Here is a 17881-nt window from a genome sequence, read left to right as displayed (position 1 = left end):
CCCATAATATAAGAACTAGGGGCCACCAAATGAAATTAATGGACAGCAGGTTTAAAACAAATAAAAGGAAGATCTTCTTCACACAGCGCACAGTCAACTTGTGGAACTCCTTGCCTGAGGAGGCTGTGAAGGCTAGGACTATAACAGAGTTTAAAAGAGAACTAGATAAATTCATGGAGGTTAAGTCCAATAATGGCTATTAGCCAGGATAGATAAGGAATGGTGTCCCTACCCTCTGTTTGTCAGAGGCTGGAGAGGGATGGCAGGAGAGAGATCACTTGATCATTGCCTGTTGGGTTCACTCCCTCGGGGGCACCTGGCATTGGCCACTGTTGGTAGACAGGATACTGGGCTGGATGGACCTTTGGTCTGACCCAGTATGGCCGTTCTTATGTTCTTATACTGAGGTAAAGACTAAGCTATGCATGGGCAGTGTGCACTGTTCAGGGGTTGGTTCCTACAAAGCGACCAAGCCGATCCCAAAACGTGTGATGCAATGCATAGTAAATGCAATATAATGTGTAAATGTATATAAAGGAAGAGGCTTGCTGTGTAACTCTGGATGTGATATGCCATATACCCACCCCCTATGCTTGAGTCTGATCAACTCAGCATAGCTCTGCTGTGTGCCAAGTAAAGGAACCTGAGTGATGAGACTGGAGTTGAACTGAACTGTTGGAAAAGTGAGTGGATGAGGTCTTGGGGGAACCCCACGAGTGCTTTGTACAGTCTTACCCTTAATGGTGTAAGACCTCTCAGTGTTATTCATTCTGTTGAGCTGGATGAGAATTTTAAGCCTATAGCTCTGACCTTGTTGCTCATGCAACATGTGATCGCACTGAAGGGACGGTCTTGAGGCAAAACTCACCATTTTAGGTCAGAAAAGATCTGCTGGGGAAAAAATCATTTTACCCAGAGATCGGTATTTCATTTAGTCCTGTCTATGCAATCCGACAGCATTTCCACTCCCCAGGCTCTTTTGTGGTTCCCCTCCCAGAGCAGAGAGCTTTGGCAGACTACCCAAGGATGGACAAAGCTGGGATTGCATGTTACATCTTAATAATGGATGACAGGGCTGGATCTTCCTCCACCTTTGTAATGATTATTTACTGCCAACATGAAATCATCATTGATTTGGATGTCTCCAAATATAAACCTCATCACAGAGCAGAGCCAAAAAAAATGAAATAAATACCACCACCCAGATCTAGGGTTGCCAATTTCCTAATTGCACAAAACCAAACACCCTAGCCCCGCCCCTTCCCCAAGTCCCTACCTCCCACTCACTACATTCCCCCTCCCTTGGTGGCTTGCTCTCCCCTACCCTCACTCACTGTCACTTGGCTGGGGCAGGGGTTTGAGGTGCGCAGGGGGAGGGCTCCAATTGGGGGTGCAGGCTCTGGAGTGGGGCTGGGGACAAAGGGTTCAGGGTGCAGGAGGGGACTGTGGGTTGAGGGAGGGGGTTGGGGTGCAGGCTCTGAGATGGAGCCATGGATGAGATGTTTGGGGTGCAGGAGGGGGCTCCAGGGTGGCGGGGTGGGGCAGAGGGATTCAGGGTGTGGGAGGGGGCTCTGGGATGGGGCAGAGGGTTGAGGTTCAGGAGGGTGAAGGCTCTGTTTGGGGGTACAGGCTCTGGGGTGGGGCCAGGGAGGAAAGGTTTGAGATGCAGGACAGGGCTCCAGGCTGGGGCAGAGGGGTTCAGGGTGTAGGAGGAGGCTCTGGGCTGGGGGTTGGGGTGCAGGGGGCGTGAGGGCTCCATCTGGGGATACAGGCTCTGGGGTTGGGCCAGGGATGAGGAGTTTGGGGTGCAATAGGGGGCTCTGGGTTTGAGGGCACTCAGGGCTGGGACAAGGATTTGGGGCTGGGGCTTGGGGCAAGGGCTTACCCCCAGCGGCTCCTGGTCAGCGGCGGGATAAGGCAGGCTTCCTTCCCATCCTGACTCTGCACTGTGCCCCAGAAGTAAACAGCAGTCCGGCTCCTAGGTGGAGGCATGGCAGGTTGCTCTGCGCACTGCTCTCGCCTGCAGGCACCACCCCCTCAGCTCCCATTGGCCACAGTTCCCAGCCAATGGGAGCGTGGAGCCAGTGCTTATGGGGGGCATAACGCCAGCCATGTCCGGGGTGCAGCGCAGAGTCAGGACAGGTAGGGACTAGCCTGCCTTAGCTCCGCAGCACTGCTGACTGGACTTTTAGTGGCCCAGTTGGCGGCACTGACTGGAGCCGCCAGGGTCCCTTTTTAACCGGGTGTTCTGGTCGAAAACTGGACACCTGGTCACCATGCCCAGATCCTGACCTACAGTCTATGGCAGTGCGTTAGAGGACCTGGGAGAAGAGGCTCAGAGAACTAGCAATAGAATATAGAGCCTTCCACTGTTTTTGCATCAAACAGAAGCAAGCTAGACTTTAAAATGGTTTCCATCACATTGGCAGTTTTTTGGCCTTGTCACAGGGTCCCTGTAGCAGGGTGGCCACCCACTCCTGCCATGAAGGGCTGAGAACAGCCCTGGGAGAAGGCAATGGTAGGGAAAAATCTGGGCTGATTGGGGAAGTAGTCACAGCTGGGCCACACCCCAATCAGGCTGCAGCTAGCCCTATAAAGAGGCTGTGGGCTGGGCACATGGGCAGTCTCTCTCTAGGTGCCGATGATGAGTGATATGGACTGCAGTCTGCCCCTGAGTGCGGGGGCTAGATGAGGACTGGCAGTGAACACTGAGGAAAAGTGGAAATAGAGGGTGGGAATTCCCCTGGGAGGGGAGCCCAGAGAGAGGGGAGTACTGTCAGGGGGAAGCACCTAAGGGAGAGGGATACCAGGGTCCGGGAACGACATGGGGCCAGCAACAGCAGGACAGTGACCTTCAGAGGGTGCTCCAGCTGCTAGAACACTAATTCCTCAGGAGACTAGCAGGGGTGCTGCAGGGGTGAGTCCCGCATCACTACAGACCCACTCATCATTAGGAGATTAGCTTTTTCCAGATCTGCTGCTTGCTCATGTGCCCTGCTGCCTCTCTTTCTCTCTGTCGCATGGCCCTTCCGCCAGGTCATTATAGTCCTTTCACTCTTCTGGAGTATCAAAGTCTTTCCATAGCAACTGCCTGGGTGCTGGCGGTGCTTCCACATCCCCTGGCTTGAAGTGATTTCCATTATATGCAGGGTTCACAGACTGGTTCTATGGGTCTCAGCACCTTCACTATACAAATTGTTCCAGCACCCTTGAGCAACTGTCTTTGTCAGTCTTCTCATTCACTGACCAGATGGTGCCATTTCCCCTGTGGCTGGTACAGGAATCCAGACCCAGTCTGTAGGCCAGGTTCCAGATCAGGGGATCCTCCAAGCAGCAGCCAAGGTCTGTATGATCTTAAACCTTGCTGCCATATTCCTGAGCCTTTTCCTACACCCTCTCTCCTAGGTTTTCCTCCTTCCCTCTCTAATGTCCAGAGAGTGGACGCAGGCTCCCTCACTGCAGCCCCTTTCTGCTACCAACTTCTTGGTTTTATCATAGCCCTGTCTGTTACTTCTTAGCTGGGCTCTATTTCCAATCAGGGGCTGCTTATCCAGCCTAATTCCCCTCAGGTGTGGCCTATCAAGTTAACTGGCCCCTTCTCATCATTAATCCTTTCAAGACTAATGTGGTGTGAACATCCCAACACACACTGTCCTCCTTAAGACTGCATCCCTCAGAGGTATGGATGCCTTCCCCCCTAGCGTTGCCACAGCCGGGTCTGCAGGTCTTCCCACTCCTGCTCCAAGTCGCCAACCATGAGAAGCAGTTTACCTTTCTCCTCCATGGTCTCTCCAAATTTTTCCTTCTAGAATTGAATGTCCTCTATAGCTTCATGTAAAGCCTTCTCAGTTGCCACCAATTTCTGTTGTAGCACCTTTCCTTGTTCTGTAGGCTTTCCCAGCACCCTATCTCTCATGGTCTGGATTCCTACTGTCTTTAGTCTATTCTCTGTATTTGTCTCTGCATCCCTCACTTTTATCTTTGAAGGACCCTTTCTCATCTCTGGTTCTTCATTACCGCATTGGCTTTCTCTACCACTCCACTAATGTTTTGTTCTGGTTTCTAATCAGGACCCTCCCCTTCCTTGAGTCACAGTTGGGTTATTTGTGAGGGCAAAGCCTCCTCACATGTCCTTAGGGCCGGCCTTAGGGAAAATGGTCCTCTAGGCGAACTTGTATTTTGATGCCTTGGCCCCTGTGGCCACAGCATATACACACACACACCGTTGAACAGATCAGGGAGAAGGCAGCACCTATCTTCACACAGGTCTCATGATCATTGAATGGGCAGAAAAGGTAAGGCCAAGAGTGCACTGAATACATAAAGGTTAAATAGGGTTTTGTTTGTCAGCAGTGGCTGTCTTTTAAAAGTGATGAAGGAAAGCATCCATTTAGTGAGGGAAAATGATGACATTTTAAATGTTAGACAGCTGCAGAGAATTCAATGTGCATCCTTCTACTGCTAGTGAAGAGGGGAAACAGCAGCAGGCTTAGGGATAAATAGATGGGAGCCTGATGCATGATATGTAGAGAAAGTATCACCAGGTTAGCTGGCTCTCTAGAGGGAGTGGAGAAACAGGTTAGTTTGAGGCACTAATGTGTACGTCATGCTATCTGGAGCGGCTTACAGCTGTGAGTGCCAACCTCAGGGCAGAAACCCCAAACTGGTTGTATGTTCTGTAATTGGATTTCATCAACCCAGTAACAAGTGTGAACTCCTAAAGCGCTATAAATACATCAGAGGGATAAATAACTCCTCTCTCTCCCTGGTATTTAAGTTAAGTGCAATGTGGACACAAGAACAAATGGATATAAACTGGCCATCAACAAGTTTAGACTCAAAATTAGGCAAAGGTTTCTAACCATCAGAGGAGTGAAGTTCTGGAACAGCCTTCCAAGAGGAGCACTGGGTGCAAAAACCTAACTGGCTTCAAGACTGAGCTTAATAACTTTCTGGAGGGAATGGTATGATGGGACTGCCTACAATGGCACATGCCTATTGGCAACTGCCTGTAGAAAAATCCCCAATGCCCAGAGACGGGATACTAGATTGGGAGGTCTCTGAGTTACTAGGGAGAATTCTTTCCCTAGTATCTGCCCGGAGGGTCCTGCCCACATGCTCAGAGTCAAACTGCCTACCATGCTTGGGACTAGGAAGGAATTTCTCCCTGAGTCAGCTTGTCAGAGACCCTTGGGGCTTTTCATCTTCCTCTGCAGCATGGGTCACAGATCACTTGCAGGTTTAAACTAGCATAAGTGGTGGATTCTCTGTAACTTTAAGTCTTTAAACCATGATTTGAGGACTTCAGCAACTCAGCCAGAGGTTGTGGGTCTATTTCAGGAGTGGCTGGGTGAGGTTCTGAGGCTTGCAATGTGCAGGAGGTCAGACTAGATGATCACAATGGTCTCTTCTGACCTTAAAGTCTATGAGTCTATAACAGTCTTACCATGGAATCACAGATAGACTGGAAGGCCCAGGGGGACTATGTTGCCACCTAGGTAAGTTGGACTATGTGAGAGACGGTCACTTTACACCAAAAATCACTACAAGATTCAGGTTACTCCCAGTCCCAGTCACTTACCACAGGTCATTTGTTCTCAGACCTGAAATCAAAGACAATGCCTGTAGCCAATCCTGTAATAAAGTTAATTTAAGATTTATTAACCAAGAAAAGAGTTATTTATAAGGTGAAAACAAAAAACGTACACATACAAGAGTTTATAGTCTTAGATTTAAAAGGGTAATATAAGCTTCTATAATAAGCATTGTTATATGTCCTTTAGGGCTGACCCATGCCAAGCAACGTTGGGATCTCTTGCTTATGTTTGGAAATCTTTGGTCCTCAGAGTCCAGACAGTATAAAAGATCCAGTTTCTCCTTGTCAGGGATTTTTAACCCCCCTACCTCAGAATCCAAGCTGATGGGATGAGTGACCCTGCATGCAACCACTTCATTGGGGGGAGGGGAGGGAGGGAAGCAATCAACAAAGTCTTTGTTCCACAATGGCCCATTTGGATTCAGTAGTCCTTCCTGATGGGCACCTCTTGTGGTAAACTATTATTTCACACTTGGTAATTCTTCTCCTCTGACTGTGGGGAATTTACAGTCTTAAACATTTTTATATTTAAACACTATCTTATAATATGGGATACGAAAATATTATAACTAGGATTAATATATGCAGCATCCTACAAGCATTCCATAAAGTCTAAACACATCGTTCCAATTCTAATATCTATTTTGATACTGCTAACCCACAGGTAAACCAGATTGGTTTCCAGCTATACATTTGTAAGAGTTCAATGAGGCCTACGGACCTTAGAACGAGCTGGCACCTAGTGTGCCAGTGTCACATTGTAAACCTGGCTTCTCTGGGAATTCACACCCTCGATTTGCCAGATCAAGTGTCGTATGTGTTAGAAAACTATATTAAATTGCTCTCAGGAGACTGCATCTTGTACGCGCATGTAATGGATTAGAGGATATAATAAATCTTTTCCATTTCTAATTGCTGTCATGAATGATTCTTCACAGGGAGAAAGGGGAGAGATGTGGAAGAAGGAATCTATTTGAATAGATGAAAGATAAGAGCTGAAATTATTTAAGATAAAATTCAATAAGAAAGATGATGCTTACATGTATGAGCCACTATTACAGCAGTTCCTGGGAGTGACCTCTGTAGTTCAAATAGCAAAGCACCCTGTGTAATAATTCACTGTTTAAACATTCCCACAACATTCCAATTCCATTAATCTCAGCTCCAAGGTAAACTTTTTGAAAAATCTGAGCAACTTTCATTCAGCCATCTTGAGGTATTATATTGTTATTTATTATTTTATAGACACTATAAGTATGATAAATGCATCATAGGGAACACACAGAAGACAGTCCTGAGAAATTTACAAACTCAGCTCTCAAATCTGCAAACATTTATGCACATGCTTAACTTTATGCAAGTCCTATTTATTTAAATGTTTGCAGGATTAGGGACTACATGGGGATCTTGGCAGCCAAGTGAGGATAAAATATACTTCAAAAAGGGAAGGGATGAGAGTTATTCCAGAGATGCATTAGTGCAAATGAGACCAGAAACGTACTCACTATTTCCCAGTCTGATCACAAATTCACCTAGTCTGAGCCTGTAGAAAAGTGGGTTTTGAGGGAGGGTACATGATACACAGGATGGGGGAGGACATTCCAGGTGCATTAGACACATTATCTGAGGAAGGGATTTAAAGAGAACATGTCTCTGTGAGTTTTGAGGAGATTTACATGTACTTGTCTCTGGACTGCTCCGAAAGTAGCATCTTCTGTTGACCCGCATTTAACTCCCCAGCTCTCCAGGAGAGGAGTTTTACATGTCTTTTGCAACCCCTTAGACACAGATTCATAGTGGCTGAAAGGAACCACCTAGAAGCATCTACAAAGACATTCTTTGCAAGAAGGTTCCAAACTTTACCATAACTACTTACTAAGCAACTTCTACATATTAGTGCATGAAGGCACAGATTCACACAAAGAAGATAACCTGTAACTGGCTTTTTCTATAAACAATCTCCCTACATCTATATGTATGTGCACGTACATGTATATTATAACAGTCCAAGGGAGATTTTGCACTCCTCATATTGGATCAAGAAGATTCTACCGCTCTGTTCAGCTAGCTCACACAAAAAACATCAAGACTCTTAAAGAGGAAGAGCTCTTATTTAAACTGAAATGTTCCATAGGGAAAGTTGCTGCCCGCAACAGCACATCGATAAAGTGATTACAGAAATCTGACCACAGCTGAATGAATGTTATTAAAACCATTACCTGCTGGAACTGATTAGTGTATGAGTGAGGTGCTGGAAATAAAACACAAGAGCATTATCCAAAAACGTGCATGCTGTTCCTTAACAGCTCTTAAGCCTGTAGAGTACCTCCCATGTTTAAAAGCTTTGAGCCTGAGATCACACACGAGCTCTCTGCACCAACATGTATCTGGTCACACACATCTAGAACCATCTGCAGAACTACCGCTCTCATTAGGGTGACAACTTGTGCTACTGACAGGCTGAATTCCTAGATGTCAGCCCTAACTGAAGCCCACACAAGATTTTGACCAGTAGCTATGAAAAATGCTGAAGGAAAACACTGACATCCTCAATGAAAGAATGGACTGATCTTTATTAAGAATTAATATACACAGTCTATGGGCTTCCATGCAAATGGCTGCAGTTGAACAAAGATCTTTATTTAACATTTCATCTCAGACTGGTCTCAAGTAAACCACCTGTCAGCTTGGTTTTTCCCCCACCCATGTCTCTCCCTGGACACAAGATTAGAAGGCAAGAAAGCCCAGTCACTGGCATAGCAGTGATTCTACAAAGACACCGGAGTGAGCGCACATAGTCAAGATGACTTGGAATGAAGAACTTGCTGCTGCTGCTCTTGAAGGGACTTGGAATCCTCCCATGGACGGGGCCCTCTGATGTTCTTCCAGTCATCAAAGTCAGAGTTTTTCAGTTTCTATAGATAAACAAACATAAAGCTATGTTAGGGTATGAGTGCAGTGCTTTAAACAGAGTTCTTCCAAATATGCTTGTTTCCTATATCACAAATGTAACAGCAGCCACTGGCTGATTAACTTTCACCCAGGACCAAATGATATTCTATAGGAGAAAAAAGTCTACAGACAGGAGAAAGAACAGAGAAATATCATATTACTTGCGATGACTGTAGCTGTAACTGCTACTCTATATCTAGCGAAGAGCGAGGGCATTGGACAGGACAGAAAGGTTCTCTTCTTTACCTTTTCTTTTTTTTAAACTACCCTATTTTTCAGGTCGGCCCTTTGACTGCAGGAATTTCTGGTGTCGAGGTGTAGAAAGTTGCCAAAGCACAACCAAAACCTGGCTTTTGCAGAAGAAACGACTCTTGAGGGAGGTAGGGGAAGGAAGACAATGGTGCCCAGAGGTATTCTGTCTGTGCAGGGCAGATGGCCTCAGGGGAGTCTGAAACAGCATGATCCCCTTCACTCCATACTACTTCCATATAAAAGAGAGGCATGCACAGCTTTCCAGATTATGCTTCCTAATTCTAGAAACCACAAATGGGAGATGGGGCTGTAACCATGTCCTCCTTTAGGGTGAGGAATACACTGGGGTACTTGTCTATATGGGGTGTTAGTCCACACTGAGGGGTGTCCACTAGCATGTTACACACTAATTGGCCCACGTGGACCCTGTTGGCATGCACTAAAAGCTTCTTAGTGCACGTTAATCTAGTACTGTTTGAAATGGGAACTTTTAATGCATGCTAGCAGGGTCCATGTGGGCCAGTTAGTGCGCAACACACTAGTGTACACTAGAATTTACACCCCTCTAATACAAACTAATATATTGTGGAGACAGGCCCTGGGAGTGTTAAGTGGCCAAACAGCCTAGCACTTAAACAATGTCTAGATTTCCCACACAGGTGGTCTGGGGAGTAGACAGGATCTTTCTCCACCCCCCTCTAGCACCCCTGTTCAAGGGCATCCACAGTAGGACTCTTCATGCATTTCTGTGACTGGGCAAAAAGAAGAAACACCCTCCTGCCCTCCCCTGCAATGTGCTGCTGCTACAGAAGGCAAAGGGATGCTGAGATTCCCCCAGGAGTAGGGTTGTACCACCACACAAGACAGCATTTTGGCACAGGACGTTGCAGTTCTTGCTACAGAGAAGCTAGAGAACCTTTGCAGACTATTTTTCAAAGCCTCTCCAGTTCCTACGTCAAAGAACTACAATAGTAAAAGACAGATGCCAAGAGAGTTTCTGTATCCAGTGCATTTTAGTGCAAAGTTTAATTTCAATTCAGTTACTGAAAACAAGCTGGAAGCAAACTCCGCTGACTCTTCCTTTAGTTTAATGCACACAGATAGTGGAGAAGTAGCTGCTTATCCCAAGTCTTCTCCCTGACCATTTACTTTAGTTTGCTACTTCCCCTGCTCTTCACCTCCCATTCTCCACACTTTATCCTTGAGATCGCACATTCTGAACCAAGTCCCACAGTAGTATAAGCAGGTGCCTTTCCCACTGAAGACAATGTGAGTTCTGCTTGTTTACACCAGGCCAAAATTTGACCCACCTCTTCACAGTGCAGCTAGCTAAGAAATGGAAGTCCCATTTCCCACTAGGCACAGACTCTCTATAGTCAGTAAGTTCCTAAAGAAGGAGCTTCGCATCGGCTAACAGCAGACCTGTGAGGGAGTTTGCAACATCATCCCAAAGGTTCACACTGACAAGACAAGGGGGCATTCCGAGTGTTACCGAAGTGGAGAAGATTGTACATTATTAATGATTAGGGCTAAGATTTTGTCATGGTTATTTTTAGTAAAAATTATGGACTGGTCACGGGCAATAAACAAAAATTCATGGAAGCCAGGACCTGTCTGTGACTTTTGCTGCTGCAACTCCATGGTTTCCCCCACCACTGTGGGTGGCTGGGAGCTGTGGGGTGACCATATTTCCCAAAGAGAAAGTAGAACACCCCGGCTGCTTGCCTGAGGCGTCCCCCTCCTGCCGCATGAGGCTGCTGCCTGTTGCTGGAACCGTGAGGCCGGCCCCCTCGGGAGTGTGTCCCTGGAACTTTGGCAGGGGCCTCCTATGGCCTGTTGCCAGAACCCTGCCTAGGGCCACACTGGCTGTCAGCTCCGGAGTCCTGCAGCCCCTGGGGCTGAAGCAGAGAATGTCACAGAGGTCTCTGGGAGTCACGGATTCTGTGATTTCCATGACCTCCGTGACATAAACATAGCCTTATTAATGATACATATTGTAGTGGGACCCAACCCCTTCCTCAGGATCCGGGCCTCACTGCAATAGGCACTTTACAAATACACCAGAAGACACTACCCTTGCCCTACAGAGCTTGCATTCTAATTTGCCTACTGTCAATAGGGATGACAAACAATGAGGGACTTGAAAAAGGGTCACAGAAAAATTTGACAGCTGTAACAGGACAGGCCTGCTGTTATTAGTTCATGTTATGCAAAACCTTCATAACACTTCTACAGCTTGAAGAAATCTCAATGAGATTAGTCAGATTTCAAAATAAATTAAGCGATATCCCACAGAAAACACTTGTGCAGGCATATACATTCGCCAGACTTTTGATATGAGGTAGCAGCAGCTGAATTTTTCATACAGTGGAGTGAGTTAGCATAAGCACTTCCTGAAAACTGTCCTTGCTACTTTATTCAAATTGAGATTAACCAGCCTTTCATTTCCACTGGAAAAAAATCTGAACTGACTAAGGAGGAGAGGGAGAGGGAGTTTAGGGAAGGTGTCCCATCATCCCATGCGTCTGCAATCATCATTCGGATTACAAGAGAGTTTAACACTTGACTCAAATGGAAGATTGCAAAGAACCTTGTGCTTTACAAAGGGAAAGCATTCTGACTTTACAAAACACATATACAGTGCAGCTGTAAATTTAGACTCTCTACCCACAATGCCTACTCTAGAAATGTTCAGAGATATTTTCAATAAGCAGTTACTGAAAATGAAATATATTCAGTGAAGCTTACAGAATCTGAAGAGACTACCTAAGGGACCAACACAAGCAGAATACCTAATAGAGGATAGTCTTTAACTAAAGGTCATACTCAATTGTATCGGCAACCTTAGGAAGGCTTTGAAGGGGTCACTCTCAAGACAAAGGGTTACTTACAGCACAGAGTGTTTCAAATATGTACAGTATCTAAGAAAATGAAAACAAGAAAATATTTCGGTAGTCTTTGTTCCAAATTTAGTGGTATCAGGATTCCTGAAAAAGACATTATGAATTACATAATGAAGGATTTAACATCCAAGGGATGGGTATAGTCAGAGTAAATAAGTAGATTAAACTATACAATTGATGAGGTCTACTAACTGAGTTTATTCTTGTTAGTTAAAATTAAGGAGTTACAAATCTAATCAGTGCACAGAGAACCTATACATTTGTTTGTTCAGGTATTACATTCTTGAAGATCATTAATAGTTTGTGACATTCACAATAAAGATTTCATTTGATGCCTTACTGCAAGTCTGGGGAGAGTAGCTTCCTAAGGACACGTGGCAGAATTTGCAACTATTATTAAGGCTGCCGTTTAGTCATGGAGATCATGGAATTCCGGACTTCCAAAGACATGCGTGACTTCAGCCAGTGCAGCTGGGAGCTACAGGGAGCTACGGAGTACCCCCACAGCTCCCGGCCACCGCAGGTGGCAGAGGGACCTAGCGGCAGGGCAGATCTACCACTTCTGGCCACCATGGGCAGCAAGAGGGACCCCCGCTGCTCTCAGCCCCTGTGGGCGGCAGTGGGGACCCGTTGGCAGGGGGAATACCCACTGTTCCCATGAAGCGTGGGTGGCAGAGAGCATCCACAGAGCTTCTGGCCACCACCGGTAGCAAAAGGGACCCCCGCCGCTCCCAGCAGCTGCTAGTGGCAGGCAGGATTTCCGCTGTCATGGATGGCAAAAGGCACCCAGGCAGCTCCCAGCCGCAGGCGGCGGGAGGGGACGGGGGACAGGGCCTGGATCTCCCAGCTCCTCCCCTCCAAGCAGCCCAGGGTACCCATTTTCTCATGGGTATTTTTAGTACAAGTCAGAGACAGGTCATGGGCTTCCACGAATTTTTCATTATTGCCCGTGACCTGTCCGTGACTTTTACTAAAAATATCCGTGACAATAACTTAGCCTTAACTGTTATCGGTCTAGAAGGGACATGTATCCAATCAGTGATACTTTCAGAACAGCCAGGCTATACTATTTCCCAAATCTGATTATGTCATAAAAGTTTTAAAAAGAAAAGAGGTCCTTTTTTATTCAGGTAAAGGTAAGAAGGAACATCAGCTATGAAAGTGGACCTGAAAAAAGTCCCGATTCTCTATGGCTTAGCACCTGTAGTTATTTACATCTGTGCAAAGTATGGGTACAACTCTACTCAACCAGAACTCTCCACGCACTCACACACACTGATGGGAGCCTTTCGCACGCAGTTTGTACAGAGGTAAATGACTGCCCCAGTGCTGGGCAATGGAGAATTTGGCCTTCAACTGTTACTGTGCTATTTTTATTTTTCTTAAATAAGCCTGACAACCCTGAAGAGTTAAGTCCTCTTTCTGTCCACTGAATAGGAACAGCACACGCAGCAGTGTTACAAGCGTCCCTCAGACTGGCATACAGCCATGTAGCAGGACCACATCTTTAGATGAGAGGGTAGCTCAACCCCAAGTTCACTCTGTCTTTGGCTTTTCTGCTGACAATGTCAATTAGTGCTAGCTGTGATGTGGACACCTGTCCATTAGGACCAAGACTGAGACCACCTAATTTCACAGAAGTACCACATACAAATGGCAAACTGCTTTCAGACACTCCCAACTTGAGAGCTATACAAACTGGCTGTCTGGAGGTGAAAGGCTCTCTGCTCTGCTACCAATCCCCTGCACTATTCAATCCACTAAACAGTCAGTCACTGAAGGAGATGTAACCAGATCAGATTGACATTCCTTTTGCTACTTGTCTCAAATAGCCCAAAGGATACTGGAAATTAATTGTTTAAAGTTAGAGCAATGTAGTACATCAAACCTACTGCTTCACTTTCTAAATCAGCTAAAAATGCCTCTTAAAAGTCTTTGGCTGACAAGCTGAAACTAGAAGACAACTGCAGCTCTGTGAGTAGGTGGTATGGCTAAACAAGCATTCAGCTGCTCACTGCACATTTGGCTTTTATAAGACTCCTGTTAAGCAGGTTTTAATATTAGGGATAATGGATGGTATAAGGGACAGGAAGTGGCCTAGGGAGTCATTCACTCCCAGCTTCCTGGTTCAAATCTGGTCCATACTGATGGTGTTTGAAAATCATTACCCTATGAGTTTGGGTATACGTTGTTCGTAGAGGGCAAGCCTCCACACCACAAAGAGCAAACTGAAATCAATCAAATTTCATTTAGACCTGGGAGCGCTCAGCACCTCTGAAAAATCAGGCCAAGTTATTTCAAGTTGGCCACCAAAATCAGTGGTCATTTACAACAACTGTGACTGTAGTGTCTCTGTGCTGCACTATCTCACCTGTAAAAACGAGACAATAAAAACATGCCTCTCTGAGAAGGGTGTTAGGAGGGTTACTTCCTTAGGTTTGTGAGGTGCTCAGATACTTTGGTGATGAGCACTCCAGAAATGCCTATACATAACAAATCAAAAGGGGCAATTACTGCCTGTCACTATGGTAACTGGCATGTAAAATTTCAGATAAAGATGGAAAGATTACAAAGGGCAGAGCATCTTCACAGTTGAAAGGAGCAGAGAAGAGAAACGCATCAAATCAGCTTGGTAAGTGTCAGATCAACAAATTACTTCCGGGGCTATAGCGCGTGTAATGAAAGACTCTATTGTAACGTACAGATGTAGGGGGACAGAGTTAAAATGAGTGTTTAAAATCTTCACCTTATTGCACTAATGAAGCTCTGTTTTCGCATGAAGTCTTTCACAATGCAATCTCTTCGCTCTTTTCATTTTCCTTACAAAAGTCTGCTGCCAAATTTGTTTAGTGATTTACGGGTTATCACTTTGTATTTAATTATTATCTGTGATTAATCCTGCTCAGACTGGAAAGCTGCATGGAGTAATTCTATTTAACCAGAGGGTGTTTCTTTGTAGTTTTATGTTATTCATGTATAACGCAAGTTGACAAGGGCGGAAGACGTTGAGAGGAAAGAGAATGCAAAGTCTGAAGTAGTATTTAGGGAAGGAAAGAATGGTTGTGGGATTGGAGCACAGGATTTAGACCCGGATCCACAAAGAACTTAGGCAGCGTGGCGCTAAGGGTTACAGCATTTCTAGGTGAGGCACCTAGACAATTACTGGAACAACACTGCAATCCACAGAGCCTGAGTTAGGTGCTTATGCTCCCTATACAACGAATGAGAAGAGGTGGGTGCCTAAGAATGCGATCCACAAAAGACAGCACACTAGGCAGAGAGCCAGCTCAGATAGCCAGTGAAAAATGCTGATGGGAGATAATTAAAGAGTTATTGGAGCAGGTGGACTGGACCCCTGGGTCACCCACCTCCCAAATGGGTGCCCTGTCCACCAGGTTACAAAGTCATTCTTGCACTCTCCGGCTGAGCGTTACAGCATTGTGACTAATTATATGCAACACAGAACAGCTTCACCAGGAGAGACTGAGGGAGCCCTACATAAGAATATCCCCCAGCTCAGTGGTTAGAGCACTTGCCTGTTCAAATCCTTTCTTCCTCACATTCTGGGTGAGTGCTCTAACTACTGAGCTAAAAGTTATAAGGTGGGCACCATGACCACTTCTTTCCCTGGCCTCCAATTCTGAATAGAACCCAAGCCAGTGGGCAGCCTCTTGGCGTGCTTACCAGATCGGGCCCATGAGTGCATTAGGTGCTTCTCTGCCTATTTTCCCACGGTTCAGGGATTGCAGTGGGTCTTAGATAGGAGATAGGCAACTGGGCACCTAGAAGGAAGCAGCAGTGCACATACTCAGTGGCACAAACTTATGGGAACTTTTACCCTGAACATTTAGATACTAAGTGAGGTTAGGCACCTACAGGGTTCAGTGGGACTTTTGTGGATTGTGATGGAGCCTAATACTGGGACTTAGGTGCCAAAGTCTGGGGTTTAAGCACCTAACTAACTTAGCATCCAAGAGATCTAGGTTCTCTTCTGAGCTGTAGTGAAATCCTGATGATACTGAGGGCAATGGGAGTTTTGCCATTAACTTCAATGGGACAGGATCTCACTCTCGGCACATGAACTTGGGTAAGTCACTTAGGCCCAGATCCTCAAAAGTATTTAGGCTCCTAACTTCTACAGTGGAAATTAAGAGTCTGAATACCTTTGACAATCTGTGCCTTATTATCTCTGTGCATCAATTTCTCCATTTTTCAAATAGAGGCAGTACATCCCTCCTTCACAGGAGTGCGTAAAGCTTAGTTAATATTTGTAAATTGCTCTGAGAGCCTTGGATGGATGGGAGTATGGATCCAAATTATTTAATAGCCAGAGTATTTATTGCACTCAGTAATCGGTAGGGTTACACAGCCTTTCTATTTTTAAACTAACCCCACGCTGTATTGGCCAGAGGTTTCACCTCTTAAACCCCAGAGGGCCCCAGAACCCACAAACATGGCAGGAGATCAGCAGAGACAGAAGGCCATTCCTACATTGCTTCTGTATGCACAGCTGGTTAAGTGTGCATTTATCGGTTCAAAGAATTCACAAGCTCCAGTAATAAAGCCGACAGAACTTGGCCATTTACTTCTACATTATCTTCTTTACTTAAACAAAAAATCTGGAAAAATAAAAGCAAAATAGTAGTAATAACACAATGTTAAGTCTGCGAGAACAAGCACTGAAACTTCAGTGAGTTCCAACCTTAACTAGGCCAGGATGCTCATATTTTCTGTTCCTCTTTCCCTTGTTTATGGAAGGTTAGCATATTAAGATACAAGACCTTAGAAATGCTCAGAAAGAGACAGAAGTATTGCACTTTGTCACTGAAATGTGCCATAAAATTTACAGCATATGCACCAGGGCTAAGGAATTTCTTTACTTTTGAGTGCTTAATCTTGCCATCTTAATACTGTATTAAAACTTTTAGAAGTAAATCCTAGCCAGTATTTTACCACTTTAAAGGGCCCCCTTCCAGCAGGGCAGACGTTTGAGAAGTGTTCTCTTTCTGCCTGGAGTCCACCTGCATGGGTACTCTCTATGCAGCTATGTGCTGTGAGATCTGGGGTGTGGGTCAGCCAAAGCGTGAGGCTCCCCTGCTGTGCAGCTTCTCTGGTCTTTCCTCATCCCTCATACACTGCAGGATGAGCATGGTAGGAGAATGGGGGCTAGGGACATAGTTCAATTGTATGGATGGAGTAACATCTGAAGAGCACCTCAGGTCCTACTCCTGGACCTAGATGGGGAGAGGAATACAGATTACTCCAGCACTTCCCTCTACGGACGTCCCCTACAGGCAGCTGAATTTGTCAGGGTGGGCACCAGGGAGAAGACCTGCTCCTTTGTCTTGCTTTGACTGTAAGCTCTTTGAGGCAGGGACCATCTTTTCATTGTGTGTGTACAATGCCTAGCACAACGGGTCCCAATCCCTGATCTGCAGGCACTGATGCAATACAAATAATTAACTAAAACACACTCTTTCAAATGTATATACTAAAAACAGAAGTTGTACTACAAGGGAGGAAGGAGAAAGGGAAACATTTCACATTTGAGTGCTACCAGGAGGTTTAACCTCTGAAAAATTTTGTAATATAAATGATTCCAGGAGCTTCTGGCAAGTGGAAGAGAAGGGCTGAGATGCATGTCAAGGAGTGAGCCAAGGAGCCACCATAGCAAGAGGTGATTACCTGCCAAACTAATACATGATGGTGTTAGGTAATAAAGCAGGTCCTCACTCACCTCTCCAGCACCTGAGTTCGTGCGGAGTGGGTATGGGCACACAATTCTGTCAGATGCATAGACCAGTAAAAAGAGTAAAATAGCACACTTGAGAGAATAAATGTACAAATAATATATGTGCATTGCAGGAAGTACCAAGAAGTAACAACAACAACAATTATACCAATATGTGTTGGGAGGTGAATGTGAAAGAGACTGTGTGTGTGTGTGTGTATGTGTGACACCCCAACCCAAAGACTGTGTGTGTGTGTGTGTGTGTGTGTGTGAGAGAGAGAGAGAGAGAGAGAGAGAGAGACTGCGTGCGCAGGCTGCTGGAGATTTCAGGTATTTCCACTCTCAAACTGGACGGACTCACTGAAAACTCTCCTGCTCTGTCCTGAGCCCTGTCTCCCCTCCCCGGCTATGTGGAGTTGGGGTACATGAGCATGGGGGAGAGAGAGA

At 45.7% G+C, this 17881-nt stretch overlaps 1 protein-coding gene across 2 annotated transcripts in view; it reads right to left on the bottom strand.

Annotated features, from left to right (window-relative positions):
- Positions 1 to 8145: 8145 nt before the first annotated feature.
- LOC115650173 (cytochrome c oxidase assembly protein COX16 homolog, mitochondrial) overlaps positions 8146 to 17881 on the bottom strand; it is a 71910-nt gene continuing 62174 nt past the window's right edge. For both annotated transcript variants that reach the window (XM_030559677.1, XM_030559678.1), the window contains exon 4: positions 8146 to 8511. In XM_030559677.1, coding sequence (XP_030415537.1) covers positions 8395 to 8511 — 117 coding nt within the window. In that variant the 3' untranslated portion in view covers positions 8146 to 8394. The remainder of the gene's footprint in view (positions 8512 to 17881) is intronic.

The sequence above is a fragment of the Gopherus evgoodei genome, chromosome 4 (genome assembly GCF_007399415.2).
Source record: "Gopherus evgoodei ecotype Sinaloan lineage chromosome 4, rGopEvg1_v1.p, whole genome shotgun sequence".
Lineage (NCBI taxonomy): Eukaryota > Metazoa > Chordata > Testudines > Testudinidae > Gopherus > Gopherus evgoodei.
The sequence above is the reverse complement of the archived record's forward strand: the minus strand, read 5'-3'. Positions and strand labels throughout refer to the sequence as shown.